We start from the raw sequence: 21,606 nt of genomic DNA on the forward strand, positions 1-21,606 counted from the left end.
TATGTGCCTCTCACTTCATGTGCCTTATATTTATTAGAAACAATTAATTTTATTAATTTTTTTATTGACTTGTAATATATTACAACAAATAAAAATATATATTCGGAAAATATAAATGTTATGTTGTAATAATTTAGGAATAATGTTGAACATTTAACTGCTGGAAACATCTGGTTGATTTCCATGAGTTATATCATCAATCTGGAATGCAAAAAACTTTTTGAATTTTTGTTATAACATTAATGATAGATCAACATTTTAAGTATATTATTTAAATTTTAGGAATATTTAACATTAAACAGACTGGTGTTCTGGATTAGTTAACTAATATATGTTGTCATTCATATCTGGTGAAATTTTACAGACTGAAATCAAATATTTTAATATTTTTAGTGATAGTCCATCATCACTAATTTGATGATAAATACTATTGGACATAAACTATTAAAAATCTATGGGTATTTTATAGTTAAATGTATACTTTTAAAGTGTTAAAAAAAAGTATCAAAGTCTTTTAAATTAAATAATTGTTTTGGATGTAATTTTAGATGTTTTTAAATGTTAATTTTGTGATTTCAGTTTACACCTCTAAGTTTGTATAACATAATATTTTTAAAAAACAAATTAAGAAGTTTATAAGTAGTTTCTACTAAATTGGAATGTCAGTAAATTAAATCAATGGGAAGGTTGACAGTCCGCGTGTATATATTACAGTATTGTCATTAAATATTAAAGTGACCTTACCTTTAAGGGTAAAATATGTTAATTTAGGTCACCTAAATATGAAACCACGTAGTGGTATTACTATCATAATAACTTCGTTATATCTCTATAATATAATATTAATTTTTTAAGTTATAATTTTCAATGATTAAAATATTAACATATAGAAAGTCATTTTGCTTTATCATATTTGATATTAAAGAAATATACATTTTTTTTCTCTTGTAAATGGAAATTTCTTGAAGTAAATCTCCGAAAAATATTTCCTTGATCACTAATTTAAAACGCTTGGTATTAAAAATGTTCGAATAAATTTACAAATCAATATTATTTTATTATTGTCTTACTCGGATTTATTTCATTAGAGTGTACATCATAATCATAATAAAGTTTATCCTAACTATGTTGTTAAAGGAAAACAAAAATTTTATATTTTGTCAAATGTGTTATGAAATTGCTTACCTCTTTTGTAAAAGTGTTCTTAATGACTTTCATCAATTCTGGAACAAATTTTTTTATATTTTGACTATTGTCGTTATAAGGTACTGGTGGATTTTCGAGTAAAACTTTCGTTACTTCTTCAAATAACGGCTGTAGTATGTTGGCAAAAATTTGTTGATCTGCAAAATTATTTCTTCTGTTGGTATTAAAACCGAAATCGTCAAAGATATTTCCAAACGAATTGTTTAATAATGCTTCAAACTGTGCTGCATCTGAATTGAACCCCATGTTATTTCTAGAATTTCCTATAAAATTTGGCATACCAAAACTTCTCATTGTGTCAGCTATATTATCAAATATTTGTGAATCATTGTCAAATTCTCTATGGGAAAAGTTTGACATATTCATTCCATCATAACTACTGTTGTAGTTTGGCCTTTGATGTTTTTCCTAAAAAAAATTATAAAATCGAATTTTTTTCTACAGGTTGTCAAAAAATAAGAAACTTATAATTTTCTTATCCTTTATGAATTATTTAAAATTGATATGTATTTAAACTCATGACAGAATATATATAACTGTATTTAATTTATACAATTGAATTTAATTTAGTTTAAATAAAAATTTCAAACTTAACTATATACTTATTTTAAGGTTTTTTTGATGAATTATTTAATTTAAAAAAAACTAGTTTTTATCGTTCTTTTCATTTTCATAAAAAATATTATATACAGTAGTATATACTTATATTTAATTAATATTTAAAGTTATATTATATAACATAAAACTTACGTGCAATATTTTTTTATTAAGTTCTAATGTCTTTTGAAAACCTCTAAGTACTGCTTGGCTAATATCTAATGTCAACCTCAATTTTTCTGTTATATTAGAGTTAGTAAAATTTGAGCTTATAAATTCATATATTGCTTTAACACCATTCAAATTTAATTTAACAGTGTCTGATATTTTGGACAGCGCTTGCTGCACTGTGATCTTATTTGATTGATTATTTTGAGGTTGTGACTGTACAATGTTGGATTCTGCAATAGGTGGTTTCTCTATTTGAGTTTCCAAACGGTTAATATGTTCATTATTATATTTCGGGTTTGTGTATTCATTATTATTGTTATTATGATTATTTGAACTCTGATCATTTAACTTGGATAATGATGATTTGTTATCTTGTAATTCAATTTGGTTTTTATTTGACTCGAATGAATTGGAAGGTTTTTCCAAAGGCATAGTTTCACGTTGCGAATTTTGTTGATTATTATTTTCTTCTCTGGGAGTGTCCATTAAAAATGGAAGTTGCGAAGACATGTCTCCAGAGCCCAAAATTTTTGTTAAAAGTGACATGATAGCTTCAGAGTTAGGACTATTTTTAATCAATTTCATCAATTTATTAATATCGTTTTTATTAGTAGCATTTTCATTTAAATCATTATGAATATTTTGCTCAAGTTGATTATTCTGTTGTTTTTCAGTTTTTTTTTGTACATTTTCATTGGATATCTGATCGTTTTCAATATTGCTCATTTGAATTGGTTCAATCTGAGATCCTTTTTTTTCATCATTTTTTAATTCAGATTGTTCTTTTATTGAATTTATAAGTTTTTTTGGTATATCGCGTTGAATTTCTTTCTCTTCTCGAGGTATGTTTATCATAAATGGAGGTCGTGTAGACATATTCTGAGATCCTAAAATGTTTGATAAAAATGACAAAATTTCTTTTTCAGTAGAAGTATTATTATTCATTGAATCCATTTTTTCGTTAAAATTTTGTTTATCCGCATCTTTGTTTGTATTATATTGATCATTTAGCTCTGACCGATAATAATTTTCTTGTTTGTCAGATTCCTCGTTTAATTTTTTGCCTGGTGTATGAACGTTTTGTTTGTAAGCATTCATTTGAATTGGTTCAGTTTCAGTTGTTTTAAATCCAGATATGTCTTGAGAGCCTAAAATGTTTGATAAAAGTGAAATAATTTCATTTTTATTAATGTTGTATTGAGATTCGTCAACAGAATTGTCTCTTTGGTTTTCATACTTTTCTAAGTTGACCTTTTCAGGCATATTATTTTTTTTATTCATACGGAGAGATAAAGGTTTTTTTTCATTTTTATAGATATTTTTTTGGTTGGAATCATTGGGTAACTCTGTGTTCATGAATGGCATTTGCATAATTAATTTCAATGGAGAAACTTGTTCCAAATTTGTAGAATTATTTTGGTTTTGTTGTGGATAAGATTCGGATTTTTGATGATTTACTGTTGATTGTTGTTGAGCTAACAAATGTGGTGGTAACATTGATTGATGGTTTGGATCGTTGCGTGGTTGATTATTTATTATATTAAACAGCTGTAATAAATCAACATCTTCAAGCTGCCGTTTTACTTCAGACAGTGTGGATTCTTGTTGATGTTGTGACGATGGTGGTTGAAATTGTTGATCCCTTTCGTCAAATTTTAATCTAACTGTATTTGTTTCATCAAATGGTTTTTGACTTAAAAAGTTTACAAATGGAATTTGTTGAAAGAAAGAATTGCTGTTAAATAGATCATTCTGCTGACGATTTTGAAGTCCATTATTTTGAGTTGAAAAAAATGGATTTAACCATTGGCTACTTGGTTGTCTTTGGTTACTGAAAAACCCAGTAAATGGTTGTCCATACTGATATAAGCTTGCCGCAAATATCTAAAATAAATTATATGTCAAGTAATTATTTTCTCTAAACAAGAAATTTTATTATTGTAAATTTCCTGTTATATTATTGTAACTTTATACTTCAGTAGCCATTAATATTCCTAATATTATTTTAAGTTGTACCCATCGTTATCCACGTGGAATTATTTGGACACAAAATTGGTGTCTAAACTTGATCTTACTGCAACATATATAAGGTGGACGATATACGCAATTGCCACCTCTACAAGACCATATTAAGGAATTGTGCTACCTTTTTATTTCGCTCATAAAAAAAGAATTTTCTCTATATTTTAATATTTTTATTGTGGCTATACCAGTTTGCAATAGAAAAAAATGAATACATTAATTACTTCATAATGAAATGTTTTTAATATTTTCAATAAATGAAAAATAATGTTTTTTTAAATTACTGATCTTATAAAAAATAGGTTTTTATAAAACTTTTAGAACTTGAAAACTGATAAAAAATTTAAATCGGCAATCTTAAACATATATTTTTATATACCAAATAAAACATTTTTAATTTTAAATAGAGAAGGAAATTTTTCAATAATCGTATTGTTTCGAATCGAGAGATAAAATTTAAGACAAGCTAATATTGAATTCAGAACACTGTGTGCTGCCCTTAAAAATCTAGAATATTAGCATCCACCATCACCCTATAATTTCGACCTTTCACTCCTAACACTATTCATATCTTCTGTGTTTAATAGATCACCAAGAGCGAAAATTCTGATCTCAGGGCTCGGGACATAAAACATTTATATAATTTTTTTAGACCAATTTCTCAACACCTAACTTCGTGAATATTTATCATAGGTATACAGTATAAAGTACTACAGCTACAGTTGTCGATCTACGGAGCTGTTCCCCGCACCATCATCAGTGGTGATCAAATGATGTTATTATTGGAGAGCATAAAAAACCTTTTTAATAAAAATCATCTTGGAAGCTGTACCCCCATACATTAGAGATTTTTTATTTCTATTACTATATCAAGATTTCAAAAAAAAANTTATCATAGGTATACAGTATAAAGTACTACAGCTACAGTTGTCGATCTACGGAGCTGTTCCCCGCACCATCATCAGTGGTGATCAAATGATGTTATTATTGGAGAGCATAAAAAACCTTTTTAATAAAAATCATCTTGGAAGCTGTACCCCCATACATTAGAGATTTTTTATTTCTATTACTATATCAAGATTTCAANATACATTAGAGATTTTTTATTTCTATTACTATATCAAGATTTCAAAAAAAAAACGAATATCTATTCATCATTGATGTAAACAGGGTAACTAAATAAAATTTATAAACTCTTGAAGTTCCGAGTCTTTTTTACATTTTATTTTTATGTAAGTATTTTTAATTAAACAAAAAATAATAACTATTAAAAAATATATATATAAATCAGTGCAGTTAAAATATTTTATTTAATTAAGTGTGTTATGCAATCTCTAAATAAGTAGTACATTATTGAGGAATTTGTTAATTTTTTGTTATTACTCTAATTAAATATTAATTTAACATAACTCGGTTTAATGATTTAATTTAAAAAAATAACATATATTTCAATGAGCTTATTAATTATACGATTTTACATTTTCTAAAAAAAACACGCTAAAGATTTCTATTTAAAATGATACCTAAACAATTTAAATTATTTTATATTAGGTTCAAGATTTTTTTTAATATCTAATTTTATTTCTGGATTAGCAGCATTTTTATGAACAAAATGTGTCTTTGGCTCTTGTTCCCATATTGATTGTATATTATATTGTTTAACTTAATATTATTTGAAGAACAAACATTTTTATAAAAGCGGCATATTTTAATGATTAACAAATATTTATTTATTGGAAGAATTATATTAATCGGTAGGCTAATTTTACTTACGCTCCTCCTTGTCAAAGGCAAAATTTCAACAAAATTTTCCCCTCCCCAAATTTTTTTTATATAATCATATGTATGTAATTTGTCTAAAATTTTGGAGGGACTGATTTTAAAATTGGAGGGGTAAAGTCCTACTAATTTACACCTATGCTTCTTGTTATATCTTAAAGTTTTTTTACTCATTTTTAACTTGATACAAATATATTTTATGATGCGCAATAAACTCATTTTTTTTCTAAAACTCTTTAAATTGTTTGCATAGTATCACATAGTAAATAAAAAAATTTTAAGTCGTGTAATTTGTCTGAAAGAGTTTTCAAAAAATAAATAATAATAATAATAATAATAATACAATAGAATGTTTTTATACTTCAATAAAAATATATAAAGAAATTTAATTATTATAATTAAGTCATAACAACACGAGAGCCAAATAGTACTTTCAGTTTTTTACACGGTTAATTTTAAAAATATTTAAAATTGTTAAAATTTATGTGTTTGTTATTAATTTCATTTAGTGGTTAACCACTATAAATATCTATACAAATAAACCTGTAACATCGTGACTACATTACATTATAATTACATTAAAAATATTTAAACCAAATATCAATTGATGTTTAATTTTAAACATGCACTCATTTAAAATTATATTATAAAAATGCCACGACTACAATAATTGCTAAACAAAAAAGATCGTATAAAATTTAAAAAGTAAAAAGTTCAAAAAGTTTGACATATTCTTTATCCTTTTTAAAAAAATTATTACAATGAATTTTTTCTAGATGTCTAATTTTGAATTACAAATAAAATTTTTGAACAAATATGAATTTATAAAAATCATGATCTATGAAATAATAAATTTTAATGTCATAAATTTTGATAAAATAATTATACATTTTTTTTTTATTTACATATCATTCTATATAAGTATTTAACTGGTATAACTTAAAATGATTGACAGTTGTCAATTTTTTTTTTAATTATTAATTATTGTTGACAAGTAATATTGTCAATGTTTTACGTGTCGTGATATTTTTAATGTATAAAAACAAGTATTGCTATAATATACAATAAGAATATTTCATATTTGTATATTAATATCATTGGATATTACAACGTTATAGAGTGCAAAATGAATTTACTAAAAATAGTAAGGTCTTTTATTATCAGTATTAGTGTATATAATATATCACAATAGTGATTAAATGACGCAATTTAATTTTTAATTTTTTTGTGAAATTAAATGGAATAGAAAAAATATATTCATTTTATATTTTATTTATATATTTATTGAATGTGTAATATTATAATAAAGTGAATTAAATCTTTGAAAAAATATTGAAAACTCATAATCAGTTAATTTTATTTAATTACCTCCGGTAGCAGGAATATAAAAATTCCGTACTTTAAAATCGCCATTTTTCTTGTTATTTGTTAGTTGAGTACTTACTACTTTTGGTTAACTTTGGTCGCTGATATTGTTGTAAATGTACGAATACTAATTTATAAAATAAGCATTGTTTACACATCTGTTGTTATTACGCCCTATAAATTTAACAATATTAACAAAAAATACACGTAAATTATTTTTAAAACTTCTATGTGTACTTAAAAAAAAATACTTATACATTAACCAACTTTTTTTCTATCAAGGGCCCGTGTAAAGGTGGAAAATTGAAACCTGTTCCCTTCTGATGAAGAATTATTTTGGGTCTTATATTTTAAAATAATAATAAAATAAACATATCAGTTTATTTTGTAAATAGAGAAAACTGCTACAAGTAATACAGCAGTAATGTATTTAGATTAATGTTGATAAAATGAAACCCACCCCAAAAATATCCGTTGTACTCTTCTGGGCAAAATTTATACAATTTTTTCAAAAAACTATAAAAAACCAGGCTATTTGTTGCAAATTTTCTTCGGATATAAAAAAAAGTTTTTATTATTATTTAGGGGTAACATGTAAAAGATTAGTTGACGCATGTTTTTTATTTAGAGATTTCAAATTGTTCAAAGTTAAATATTATTACCTATTTACTTTGAGTTAACATATTTTCGCATAAAATTTCTACAACGCATTACCATAATTGTTACTCATGATTTAATTGTATACTTATAGAATAAATAAATTTTAATAGTTTTGTTATTTTATTTTTATAAATAGTTTTATCATTTAATTGTTTAATGCTAGTTTGTGTTTTCTCAGTTCAATAAATACTTAATAAATTGGGTACTCTTGACAAAAATTAGATGAGATTTATCAATACGTATCAATGATAAAAATTTATTCTATGTAAATTAAGAAAATTATACTTCTAAATTTCATAAGGGGTGATATGATAGTAGACATAAATAAATAGTATTCTACACTTCATAATTTCTAAAAAATAATTTGGTCCTTTTTTACATAACATTTTATTCTTTTAGGTGTTTTAAATAATACGAGAACTAGAAATTAATAACGTACTATATGTTAAAACAATGATTTTGAGTAATTTATTATTTTTTGATATTAGAAAAAAACAAAATAAAATTGTAAAACCCTTAAATAGTTTATGCTTTTAACTACTTACGAATAAAACATTACATTTATTCCCTTAACTTTTCCCTTTTGTTTATCTATATAATTTTTAATATATTTTCCATTTATTAAAAACAAATTACATTTCTTATATTTCTCTTCTTCTACCCCTCCTAACACTTAGCCCGTTTTATATATTATTAATTTTGACAGTTAAAAAAATGTTCTGATACTAATTCAATTTTAGATACATAGCACATTATTAATTTTAAGTCTTCATTTATGTTTAACCCACTTACAAAATAGAAAATGATATATCATAGAAAAAAATGGTCAATAACAACTTTTTGGATTAGCATTTTTTTTTATAATTAAAAAAAAATGGAGGAGGAGTGTAGTATAGTTTATCATTATCTAGAGATAAATATAAGCAGACCCATCACCTCCAAACTTAATATTAAAGAATTAAAGACTTCCAAAATACTGGTACATATGTTGTTATAGGTCAGTCATTTTCTAGTTTATCAATTGATTAAATATACGTTTTCTTTAAAAAACTAAAGTAAATAAATTTTAAAGGAGGAAAGAGGTAATTTTTTTATTAACTATAGAACCCCACGTTTTATAATTAATAGAATACTATTCACTTTTAAAAAGAAAAAATAATTTTGTATTTTTAAATATATTGTGTGAGTCTTAATTAAACTATCACCCGGTAGACATATAAATAATAAATAATGTTAAATTAAATTAAAAAAAAAAACAATAATTTATTGATTGCTAATTACTATAATATTGAATAACACATTTTTATATCCTTAACTAATTAACACACTTTTTTAACTAGGAAATGAAAAAAGTTTTTGTTTACTATAAGAAATAATTTTAACCACCAGATTATATTAAAAAATTATGAATTTAATTGGTTTCGAGTATTATATAATATAAATATTATTATATAATGGATATGATATGATAATGAAAATTTTTTGATCAAGAATTTCCCAATGTTAAAGACACATTTTATGCATCTATTAGCTTAATCAACAAAACTAATTTTCTTAAATACTTTAGAAATGTTCTAAATTAGAAAATCAGTAGCCTATTCAGGGGGGTCTGACCCTCTATTCTCAGCAATATTCATTCCTAAAACAAAATGATAAGTAGTAAAAAAAGATTCAAAATATGAATATTTGTAGGTTATTTAATATGAACCACCCCGCCCATTATGAAATTTTGATTACATAACTGTAGCAAGTATAACAAACAAATTAATTAAATTCTACAGTTTTTAATTTATTTTTATATAGATTAGATTAAAATTTTTTTTTATCAAATTTAATAATTTTCAGTTATTTAAATGGCCTCAAATGTGTTTAATTAAATTATAAAAATAATAAATCATGGAGCTTCTGAGTAATATGTGTTATCTAAAATACTAAATGTTTAGTTTATCATCACTAAAAATACTGAATTTCTTGTAAGGAACTTCCAGGATTAAATCTTTAAATCTTCTCAACATTTTAAATTAAAAATTGATAAAATGTAAATTTGTCAAATCCTCAGAAATATTTCTAAATAACTACAACCATAGTAATTTGAGGAGTTTAACTAAAATTTAGTTAAAGTACAACATATATATATATATAGTTTATTTTTAGTGTGAAATTTTTAGTTAACACCAAAGTAATTGTTATATATTATCACAATGTTTCTAAAAACATTATTTTGATTGTTTTTTTTTTTGTACTAATACCAAAATAAATTAGTTAAATGAATATTTTAAGTATAAATATTTCATAAAATAACAGTCATAAATAACAAACAATTTTATTGCCTTTGACATACTACGCATTGAACAATGTCAGTTTGATGACGAACACAAACTGTATGAAAGGAATGTCCACACTTGAATAATATGAGACCATTATGTTTTCCACGTATTAAAGGATCAGAATTTAATGGCAATGAACACCATACACAAAAATCATTTTTCATATCTATTTTTACTCCCCAATGAGATTTTTTTGACAGTAATTCTTTATATTTTACACTTGATCCTATATCTTCTTCTAATGCATTAACAACATTTTCACAACTCTATTTATACAAAAAATATATAATTTTTAGATTAAAAATAAAAATAATAGAGCATACTAACCATTGCACCTATAGTTGAAATCATATTGTTACTTCTCATTGTTTCTACTATCTGGGATTTATAATGATCTTCCACCAAAGAACTTAAAACATAACTTTGGTAAAACCTATAAAATAAAATTCAAAACATTGACTTTTTACAAAACCTTATTGTATTTTTCTTACCAACTGTTTATATCACCATGTGGTACACAGTTTCGGTGCTTCAAAATTAATTCTTTAACTTCTTCGAGTTTTAAATGTTTTAAAGCTAATGTAGCAATATCAGTCCAAGATATCCCTTTATTTTTTTTTCCAACACAGCCACAACTTAGACAGAGGCCATTCTTAAAATAATAATTCATTGTAAATATTTTATTAAACATTTGTTCATTCTTAACTTGAAGATGAATTTCCAATTGATCAATGAGTCCTAGTTGTATAGATAAAATTATTTTGGAATACTTTGGAGTTTCTAATTTAAGATCAGATTCTAATAATACTGGCCACAAGTGAGGTACTTGTTTACAAAAGCATTTAATCACATCTTCTAGGCAATTCACTGATTTATAGTCAGTAACAACTAATTTAAATATTTTATTTAACTGATCAATATTAATATTATTCATTAAAAAATGTTCAATTATCATTTTTCCAAGTTTTTTAAATCGACCACTTTCATAAGATAATGGAAATCCGCACTTACATAGAGAATTTTTATCATGGCAACTAATTATAAAACAGTAAATAGCATAATACAAAATGTTATTATCATTTAATATATTACTATTCAAATCTGACAAATAATTTAAAAAAATACTATTGTACTTATTATGAGTGTCCAATTGTAGTTTTTCACTAGACTTTATTAATAAATAATATACAAATAATGGTTTAATATTTTTTTCATATCCAAAAGAACAGAAAGATTCTATTTGTTCCAGTTTTAAAAATACATACATGGAGTTTAAATACATTAAAATTGGAATTTCTGCTTTCCCAGAAATGCTAGGATCTAATTGTAAAATTTTATTAAATGTTGCATAAAAACATTTCATATTATTTTCTTGTAAAAATTTCAGCAAACTGTCAATATCTAATATTTTAGAAAATAACACTATAAATTCACTGAGTCCAACATCTATTTCAAAATCTTCTGGTGTCAAATAATATGTCAAAAATTTTGGATAGTTAAACAAAGTGACACTAAATAAATTGTTTGCATATTTTTCAGCCCATTTTATAATTAAGTCATTAACAAAACTATCTTTAACAACTTTTTTTATAATATTTAAATGTTTTTCTTTTAAATATTGTTCAAAAGGAAAATTAGGTTGTTTGACTTGTAATACGTTTTCTAAATTAGATTTTACCTCAAGAACACCAATGATTAAATTTTGTAAACATTCTTCATCAAATTTTTGACCACTTTGGATTTGTTTACAAAAATTTAATATAGGAGCTATATTGAGTTTATCTTTATTTTCAAAATCTAACTTGAATCTAGAAACATCAACCACATCTTCATTAATTGGAGAAGATTCAGTATATGTTGTAGTATCTGACACTTCATATGGTATTAATTCATTTTTATTATATAAATTTAGGTTGTTAAGAGTGTCTTTTAAATTTTTACTACTTTGAACTATTTTATTAGTTACATTTGAACCAAATTCTAAAAGTGTATCATGTAAAGCATCAGTGCCAGTCATGGATACAAACTGTATGCCAGACATACTAACATCCATATAGACTTGATTTAATCTATAATTATCATCTGGACAGGAATAGGTATTCTGTTGACTTTTTATTAACTGTTTATTACTATTATTTTGATGTCTTTTAACTTTATCTAAACTGATTGATAAGTTAGGCAATGATTTATAGCGTGGAATAAGTTTAGAACCATATTCTCTTGGTATAGATATCAAACTTTTACTTTTTGAAGTAGTGACAATTTTTTTAACGTATGTATTTTTTTTTAGTGTATAAATCCCAGAAGGCAATTTATAAAATTTCTGTTTTAAATAGTTAATACGTTTTATTTTAAATATTAATTTTTTTGTATTATTTGGCAATTCTAATTTTTCATCAATTTCAACTAGAGGATATAAAAGGTCTACCATATTATTCATTTTTATAATTGTTGGATAGTAATATTCTATTAAAGTTATGCATGTATTATAATATTCTTGTTCATAACAGTTAATCAAATACTCATTTAGTGGAATTATTTTTTCTACAAGTAAGTAACCATCGCCTGACCAAACATATAAATAATTATCTATACATTTGACATTTTGTACATTATTGTAACTATTATTCCACAAAACTATGTTGATATTTGAAATATTTATAATGAAAATACTATTTGATGTAAATGTAAGTAAACAATCATCCCAAATATCATAAAGTTTTTTAAAATTCAATGACTGAGGTGGCCAATTTTTGTTTGATATATTTGTAAATTCAATTGATGTATGATCAATTATGTTAAGAGTTGGTGGTAAAGCTAAACTATGTTTCAATTGATGTGTACTTTTTACTGAGCCATTTATTTCTACTTCCCAGATTCGTGAGCCTGGTCTAGCTGAAAAAATTTTCTTTTCGTTACGTCCAACAATACAACAACCATAATCACCATCTCTAGGTTTCTGTCCAATTTGTCTATATTGTTCTTTGGTAATATCACAAAGATAGCATCGAGTTAATGTTGAAACTACTAGCAAATCATCTGAACTATTTATTTGAACAATTCTTGAATCTAATTCTATTTTAGTATATGGTGGAGTTTGAAAAATTACTTTTTTCTGTAAATATATAATAAATTATATTGTTATGTAATTTGTTTAGTTTAAAATTGAGAATTACATGTATTCATTTTTTGGCTTCAATGCAAATCTTAGAAGTTATTAATTTTACTATGGTGTGTTTTTTTTTTATGTCTGCAACCACTTTTTTTTAGCTCTCACCACACCGATTTTTTTCAACAATATGTCAAAAGATTACAAATTGTATCTAACTGAAGAGACATGGTCCTTAAAAATTAAAACAATTGTACTCGTTCCCTGTAAATGAGGGAAATCTCCAAAAAAAATAACATCATTTAAATCATGATTGAACACAATCATTACACTTTAACATTTTTTTTCTTAAATCTTCCATATCTTTTTTAAAAATGAATATACCAAAATCATTTTTTTATGTAATTTCCTTTCATTTGATATACATTTTTAGAGATTCAAAATAGCAACTTTTTCACAAAAGTCAATTTTTTTTAACTTAACTTATAAAAATGTTTAGGAACTACAGCGTCCTTTAAACATATGTTAATATAAAGTTTATATTACATAATATAAATTTTAAAAAAATCATCCCCACAACATATTTTCTATGTGCACATGGTAGCTGTAGTTAAAAAACATTTTCATACAAATTTTTTTATAATGTTAGTGTATTTTAAAATAAGGATTTGCCATATTAAAGAGGCCACCGATTTTTATAAAAATTATATGAATCTTACATACATTTAATATAAATTTAAACTCATTATTAATATTTTGCTTTCTCTAAGTAACAAAAAACAACTTTGAATTTTTTAACTAGTTTAAATTGTTCATTTTAATTACTTATGATTGTAATGTATGGTTGCCTCACTGGTAACAATACAGTGTAATACGCTTGGGGTACAAAGTCCAAGCCCCACCCCTCAAAATGACTTTTTTCTTAATTCTATTAAATAAGAGTTCATTTTTCTTTTAGAATAATACACCAATTTCTTAAAATTAAACACTGTCAACAGAATTGCATTGAAGCATTTTTATGATGGTTAATTTTAATCACTGTCAGATATTTTATTAATAAAACACATCAAAATTGAATTTTTTTTTTTTTTGTACTATTCTGTACAACTAATATCTTCAACACTTACAACAAATAATGAAACACAAATAGATGTAACTTTTCCACTATTATCACCAAAATATAATTGATTTTTTGATGTCCATTCCATAGCAGTGATTTCACATCCCAAATGCTCAGTAGATTTATTTAATAATTTAGCACCTAAGCCTTTGTCATTTTTTTGTAATATACAAACAACACCTTTTTGAGTTCCAAATCCAATAAGTTCTTCATCTTTTGATATTGCTACTTGTGTAACTAAACCTTCCTATAAAAATAATTGAATATTATACATATATTTGAATATTTAGTACAGTATTCATTATACTTTATTTGGTAATAATTGAACAAATTCACATGGTTGTCTATTAAATACATATAAACCACCACTTGAAGCACCAAATACAATTAAATTTGTAGAGACTTCACAACATGTATACTAAAAATAAAATTGTGTAAGTTTCTATATTTCCAAAATGTTTTTGTTAAATATTACCTTTATTCTTTGTGTAGTTTTTAATGGTAACTTAAATGTATGACTATTGTCAATTCTATTTAAAATCAGTAAGTTGTTGTCTAATGAAGAGCCACTATTCATTGTAATAAACTTATGATAATATGAAACCTAATAACTAATTCACAATTCAAATTGTATTAACATAAATTGATCTCTAAAAGCTATGAGACTGGAGTGAAGTAAATAAATCTTAAAATGAATTAAAGGCAAAAACGTTAAGATAATTAAAATCAACTGTACAACACTTAGTCTATTATTAAATTATTTATTTTTTTATCTCTTATACATAGATAATATGTTATCATTGATATAAACTTCTATCACACCTTAAATATTGAAATCACCGTTGATTTGCAATTTTTTGTTTTATAAATACGAATGATCAATGTTATTGACCATCTTAAAGAAATTGCTCTTTGAAACCTCCAAATAACATTGTATTTATATAGTTATTGTTAAATGAGAAATTAAAAATCTGGCGTTTAAAAATTAATTTAATTATTTTTTGCTCCATAAATATTCATCATTTTGTACTAGTTAGATTTACATGACCACGTAACTACAACACCAAATTCAGCCGTTACCTTCAAATAGAAATAGGATTATGGAAAGCTAGGAAAAACTCAGTGGAGTCTATTTAAATCACTAAATTAATTATTTATCTTAATTCTAGAAGAGGTTATTAAGTTTCTAGAAATAATATAAATGCAATATCTTTGAAAAAATTGATATTTCTTGTTGCGATTCTTTTTCAATACCATTTTTTTTTGTAAATACATACTAAAATTACAGTAATCTCTACTAAGAGAAAGTGTTAATATAGTACTCAAGTTATTACAGATCACAGATTTTTTTTTTATCACATAACTACATAGGACACACAATGGAAAATTTTCATTGAAATACTTAGCAATATAAATACTAAGTATTCAGACCATACCAATAAAATATTAATTTAAAGAAATACAATTGGTTTACAATACATGTAAACAAATATGTTAATAAAAGTATTAGTATTTGAGAAAATCTTAACAAATTAAAAACACAACATATTTACATAACAACTAACAATTACCACTTATTCTTGCTCCATTATATAGTTTAATGAAACAACAAATTAATTCAATAATGATTCAAAATGTCATTGAAAAACTACCTAGAATAAAGTTAAAAAAATAAAATTATTTACAGTACATTATTTACAAACGTATAAAAGTTTGACAAATAATTGTAAAAGTAAAAAATAAAAATAAAAACAATGCATATTTTATTTATGTTTTTAACTTTTAGATTTATAATATATATATATATATTTTATTATTAAAAGAGCACAAATTAGAAAATGATGTTGGTATACATAAATGAAGACAATTGAAAGTTTACTTATTACTATTTCTACCTAATGAACAGACACATATCAATAGACCACATTGAAATAATTATTACTCCTATAAATAATAAACAAAAACATTTTATTTTCATAATATAATGGAAGAAATACAATACTTTAAGATGGTTCCAATATATCTTCCATGTAATATAGAGACATTAACCGTACAATATATATATATATATATATCTTCAAACACTCAAGTGGTAAACTGAATATGAACACTCTTTGTTAAGAATAATTTTTTTAAATTGTGGTGGAAAACCTCACGAGATTTTAAAATTAACATGTATTAAACATTGTATTGTAGAGGCGTGTTATATTAAGTAGAAACCAATGATATAGTGTTAAAAATGTAAGATCAATGACATTTTTTTCATATACTTTTAGAAGTAAAATATGTATTCATGATAACACCACAAACATTGTCATAGGAAGAAAGTTTAACATTTTGATTTAAGATCAAAAAATTCAACAATTAAGAAGAATATTACCAAGATAAAAAAATGATATACAAAAAGAATATAAGCATGTATTTACATCATTATAAGACCTCAATATTTGACCTGTTCATTTAGGCTTTTTGTTTTGTTATAAGTTATAACAAACTGTTGTATAATAATTATATATATATATATAACATATAATATTATGTTTTTCGGTATTAAATATTTTAATATACAGAATTGCGGTGAAAAATGAATAATAACAACACAGTTTTAATGTGTCCGCCATAATTATTCGTCAAACGTGATACTTGCGTCCAATTTTCAATAAGGCGCGTGTCGTGGATAGGTAGTTTCACGATATTTTCCACCTCCATACGCTTGTGCTGAATAACCACCTCCATAACCAATAGCTGAATAATCATATCCACCGTATGCACCATAAGCATCATATGCATTAGCTGGGTAACCATATTCAGCTGGTGCACCATAAGGAGCAGCAGCAGCTGGAGCCATGTAACCAGGGTATGTTGGTGGCCTCATACCAAAAGAAGCTGCAGCTCTAGCACCTGGAGGACCTCTTGTACCAGGAGCAGTCATTGTTTCAGGATTGAATTTGACTTTTTTAACATCAACTTCTTTACCATTAATTACTTGTTTGGGGTTTTTTAATACCTGATTAACTACTTCAGAATCTTCAAATGTGATGAAACAAAACCCCTTTTTCTGGTTTTTCATTTTATCAAATGGTTGTTGATATTCGGCTATTTGACCAAATTGAACAAAATAATTTCGTACATCTTGTTCTGTCATTTCAGATGTGAGTCCACCCACAAATATTTTACAACGCAACGGATTAACTTTTTTAGTTACCTATTCAACAACAATATAACCAATATAATTTAACATAAAAGTAAACATACAATAACATTAGTGTAAAACAATTAATAGACAATTATAGGAAAAAGAAGAAAAAGCTGTTTATAGTATTTATTGTATCGAAGAAAGTATATTTAAGAGTATCGAGAGAGGTTTATAAGTGGGTATTAATGAGAAAGAGTACCAAAAATGTACATTAATATAATAGAGGCTTTGTATAATGGCACTTGTACTAGGGTAAAAAATGTGGCGGAGTAACAGAAGATTCTAAGATAGAAGTAGGAGTGCACCAAGATTCTGCTTTAAGCACATACTTATTTTCTATAGTAATGAATGAAATTATTAGAGAAATATAATACATGCTATGGTGCATATAGTTCGCTGACAACATGGTGTTAATAAGAGAGAATTAATCAAAGACTAGTGGTGAGGAGATCAGCTCTTGAAGGAAATGGATTAAGAATTAGTAGGAGTAAGACAAAGTATATAAAGTACGAGTTTAACAAAGGCAAATACAAGGTTTGTGAATTAAGCAAATTAATTACAATAAGTGACGATGTGAGAAGTTTTAAATGACTAGAGAAGATAGAATAAGGAACGAACATATAAGATGGAGCATAGGTGTACATCAATCGTGGAAAAGATGAGAGAAATCGTAAGCGATAAGAATAGTTATGAAAATGAGTGATAAAGGAAGAAGAGATAGAGGAAGACCAAAAAAGAGATGAAGGGATGTTATTTTATGATATATGAGGATAGCTGATGTGGGCGTACATGATGAAAATATCAAGTGGAAGTTTAAGATGATGAAGTAGTTAGGATAAAGGCAAAGAGAAATAAAAAAGAAACAATTCATTTTAAATTTAAAAAATAACATATTAAATAACTGTATATCAGAGATAGACTATCATAAGTTTACTATTGCCATACAGTTATTAATTAAAAATAAATATTATTAATTGACATATACATTTATATATCCAGAAAATCAAATAGGTATTCAAATAATTAAGATGTTGGTTACTATTATATAGTAAAATTTTGGAAAAATTAAATTTGAAAAATATATGCTATAAATGTAATAAAAAAACAATTATTAAATAACAATTTCAAACAAATGTTCATACAATTATTTTGAAAAATCATTATAAATGTAATAATAAAATTTATTAAGAAAAAAATAACATTCATCCATTAATGTACTCAGATGATAGAAAAATTCTTACATTGTACATTATTAACATTATATAATTAATTAATTCATATCAATTATATAAATAATGTATAACACATTTGTTTAGAATATTGAAATATTATTAGATAATTAATTAGTAAATTAATCTAAAATGTTTTATATACATGTTTTAAATCTACTAAGAAATTGTACAGAATGATTTATCATTTACCATTCGATTTTTTCCAAAATAATTGTATTTTTTTAATTCCTCTAAGAAGAGATAAAGATTTATATAAAAAATATTAAAATGCCTATAAATCAAAGCATAAATAATACTAAATAAAATTAATTGTTTAGAATCATTATTATTTAACAAGAAATTTAATAATCAAACCGTTAATCAATAATCCTATTGATATTTATCAATTTTTGTTCTCAGTAAAATAGTTAACATATTATATTATTAAAATTGATTAAAAATATTACATATTTAAAAAAAAAAAAAATTTTGACAAATTTTTTAAACTATAAATATAAAATATAAAAGTAAACGTTAAATAATAATACGAATAATTATTTTCAAGTTACTGAAGTATTAAACAAAATTCAATTTTTTGTTAACTCCCCTACAAAAAGTAACTCTTATCAACAAGAATACTAACAAAATATAAAAATATGAGTAAATTTTAAGATTCTAGCGATAAATATTATAACTAAATTAATGAAACATTCTTTAGTTTAAATAATCTATGAGTTTTTAAGTTGTCACAATTTTTACCAATAAGAAATATCTCAANGTTTTTAAGTTGTCACAATTTTTACCAATAAGAAATATCTCAAAAATGTTTAACTATAACTCACCCTTTTAGGATCAACTTTTTTGTTGGCAATAAAGTGATCGCCAGCTGCCAGTAAATCATCAACTGTTTTAGCATTTACAAATTGCACAAACGCAAACCCTCTCGATTGTCCAGAAAATGGATCAGTTTTAATATTTATGTTTTCAATTTCACCATACTGACTAAAATATTCACGAATCTCTTTTTCACTTATCGTTCGGCCTAAACCGCCAACAAAAAGTTTCTTATCGTCATCACGGCCAGGGCCTGTGGCTCGACCATTGGCATTCAATTGTTGAGTCATATCCTAAAAGAATAATGAAGATAAATATAAAATACTAGCAATCAAAACAACATTCGTAAAAACCATGCTCTACTATAACAAAAATTAGGAGAAACACGTCGCACGAGGACCATAATAATCTAGACCGGCAATCAGGTACTCACCATTGAAATTGAGTCGATAGCCTGGTTGGTGTAAGAGTAATAATCAAAATTGAACTTAGTAAGTTATGATCTGGGTCTATTTTGCAAACTTAATGAAGCAACAAAAGTTTAAAAACGACGATTATTATTACTTGGTATTTATACACAAACACACACATAAACCAACGGCGACGCTAAAGATGCGTACGCTATTTTATCTCTCTCTCTAACCGGGTTTATTGCTTGCAACAACGAGTAAATAGAATGTGGAGGAAAAAACAAAATGGAGGGAATATAACTAGTGTTGCCAAAATTACAAAAAATTAGCGCCAAACTTTTTTTAAACTAGTTTTATCATAGTCTATTATATTTAAAGTACATGTTTAATAACTAAATAAATGTATTTTAGAATTATAAAATGTAGCATTTTAATTAAAGGAAAGTTATTTATATTAACGAAATAACTTATTTTTCCTGTTTTGTTTAGTCAATATATCCTTCATGGTTTTGGAAAAAATAGGAGGTAAATTATAATAGGGGTTATAATTTTAGTGTAATATACATATTTTTATTAACCTTGGTGTCCGTTTTCACCGTGAAAACAAAATGAAGTCTTTTGAACATTTCTTTTTTCCATAATAAAGTATATTACATTAGCTTTAATTTAAGGTGTATATAAAAGTGTCAGTATTTCCTAAAATCTTTCAAAAATTAAGTTCTACTTTCTATATGCATTTTTTAATTTTGAGACCCCCCTGTATTAAAGGAAATGGTCCCATTTAAAAAAAAAGTATGTCGAATGAAAAAAGTATATAAATATTATTTCTCATAAAAAAATTGTATTGATCCATACATTTTATAAAAAGTTATAGCATTATAAAGTTAAAAATTTTAAATATAAAATCGAGAATTTTAACACAAAAATAGCATACAGTAGCCATTTTCACCGTGAAGACAAAATAAAATCCGAAAAAAAATTTTTCCATAATAAAGTATATTACATTAGCTTTAATTTAAGGTATATATAAAAGTGTCATTATTTTCGGAACATTTTCAAAAGTTAAGTTGAAAAAGTTAATTTTTTATGAAAAAATTGTCATTTTGAATCTCCCCTATGAAATATACCAAATGATAGGTAAAGACATCATGCATCTAAAAAAAAAATTATATTGATTTCATCATTTTTAAAAAAATTATGGCAATTTTATGTAAAAAAAATTGAATAAATTTCGAAAATTAACGATTTTTAAAATTATAATTTTTTTGGAGATTTCCCCCATTTACGGGAAACGGGAAAAATGTTTGAGAGTAATATCTTCGACTAGATACAATTTGTCATCTTTTGACATATCGTTGAAAGAAATCGGTTCGGTGGATATAAGAAAAAATGGTAACAAACATAAATAAAAACACATCATAGTAAAATTAATATCTTTTCAGCTTCGCATCGAAGCTAAAAGGTAATTATTTATTAAAAAATAAAATAAAAGAATTTGGCATAAACGTTTTTGCATTGAGACAATATCTAGTACCAACATAGGTTATAATTATTTTTTATCTTGTCATTATATACATTTTTCATTTTTTTGTTGTAATT

At 24.5% G+C, this 21,606-nt stretch overlaps 3 protein-coding genes across 6 annotated transcripts; all 3 read right to left on the reverse strand.

Annotated features, from left to right (window-relative positions):
• Positions 1-43: 43 nt before the first annotated feature.
• On the reverse strand, positions 44-7,284 carry LOC126894814 (putative uncharacterized protein DDB_G0282133). Its single transcript, XM_050666105.1, has 4 exons — positions 7,144-7,284; positions 1,957-3,858; positions 1,186-1,614; positions 44-201 (listed from the first exon to the last, which is right to left on the reverse strand). The coding sequence occupies exons 1-4, from the start codon at positions 7,186-7,188 to the stop codon at positions 154-156; spliced, it is 2,424 nt and encodes an 807-aa protein (XP_050522062.1). The 5' UTR covers positions 7,189-7,284; the 3' UTR covers positions 44-153.
• On the reverse strand, positions 7,184-15,128 carry LOC126894813 (uncharacterized). Of its 4 annotated transcripts, none has more exons than XM_050666103.1 (7): positions 14,832-15,128; positions 14,664-14,774; positions 14,364-14,603; positions 10,619-13,242; positions 10,455-10,560; positions 10,131-10,393; positions 7,184-7,314 (listed from the first exon to the last, which is right to left on the reverse strand). In XM_050666103.1, exons 1-7 carry the CDS (start codon positions 14,931-14,933, stop codon positions 7,308-7,310), a joined length of 3,453 nt encoding a protein of 1,150 aa, XP_050522060.1. In that variant the 5' UTR covers positions 14,934-15,128; the 3' UTR covers positions 7,184-7,307. The 4 variants fall into 4 exon arrangements, with proteins under 4 accessions (XP_050522060.1, XP_050522059.1, XP_050522061.1 ...); XM_050666102.1 differs by having other exon boundaries at positions 7,197-7,314; positions 10,142-10,393; XM_050666104.1 differs by lacking the exon at positions 7,184-7,314 and adding an exon at positions 9,114-9,439 and having other exon boundaries at positions 10,142-10,393.
• Positions 15,129-16,426: 1,298 nt separating this feature from the next.
• On the reverse strand, positions 16,427-20,237 carry LOC126894818 (RNA-binding protein squid-like). Its single transcript, XM_050666111.1, has 3 exons — positions 20,031-20,237; positions 19,606-19,890; positions 16,427-17,561 (listed from the first exon to the last, which is right to left on the reverse strand). The coding sequence occupies exons 1-3, from the start codon at positions 20,031-20,033 to the stop codon at positions 17,013-17,015; spliced, it is 837 nt and encodes a 278-aa protein (XP_050522068.1). The 5' UTR covers positions 20,034-20,237; the 3' UTR covers positions 16,427-17,012.
• Between the last annotated feature and the right edge of the window lie 1,369 nt (positions 20,238-21,606).

Source organism: Daktulosphaira vitifoliae, unplaced genomic scaffold (assembly GCF_025091365.1).
Source record: "Daktulosphaira vitifoliae isolate Bord-2020 unplaced genomic scaffold, ASM2509136v1 Scaffold_1, whole genome shotgun sequence".
NCBI classification, from domain to species: Eukaryota; Metazoa; Arthropoda; class Insecta; order Hemiptera; family Phylloxeridae; genus Daktulosphaira; species Daktulosphaira vitifoliae.

What these genes read in the sequence shown, in the direction of transcription:
- LOC126894814 (XM_050666105.1), bottom strand. Translation starts at nt 7,188, where the DNA reads ATGGCGATTTTAAAGTACGGAATTTTTATATTCCTGCTACCGGAG. An exon ending in TTATATTCCTGCTACCGGAG is followed by an intron (nt 3,859 to 7,143) that starts GTAATTAAATAA and finishes AATTTATTTTAG; the next exon opens with ATATTTGCGGCAAGCTTATA. An exon ending in AGAACACTTTTACAAAAGAG is followed by an intron (nt 202 to 1,185) that starts GTAAGCAATTTC and finishes TTTGCATTCCAG; the next exon opens with ATTGATGATATAACTCATGG.
- LOC126894818 (XM_050666111.1), bottom strand. An exon ending in AAAAAGTTGATCCTAAAAGG is followed by an intron (nt 17,562 to 19,605) that starts GTGAGTTATAGT and finishes GTTGTTGAATAG; the next exon opens with GTAACTAAAAAAGTTAATCC.
- LOC126894813 (XM_050666101.1), bottom strand. Translation starts at nt 14,933, where the DNA reads ATGAATAGTGGCTCTTCATTAGACAACAACTTACTGATTTTAAATAGA. An exon ending in TTCAATTATTACCAAATAAA is followed by an intron (nt 14,604 to 14,663) that starts GTATAATGAATA and finishes TTATTTTTATAG; the next exon opens with GAAGGTTTAGTTACACAAGT. An exon ending in TTTGTGTTTCATTATTTGTT is followed by an intron (nt 13,243 to 14,363) that starts GTAAGTGTTGAA and finishes ATATATTTACAG; the next exon opens with AAAAAAGTAATTTTTCAAAC.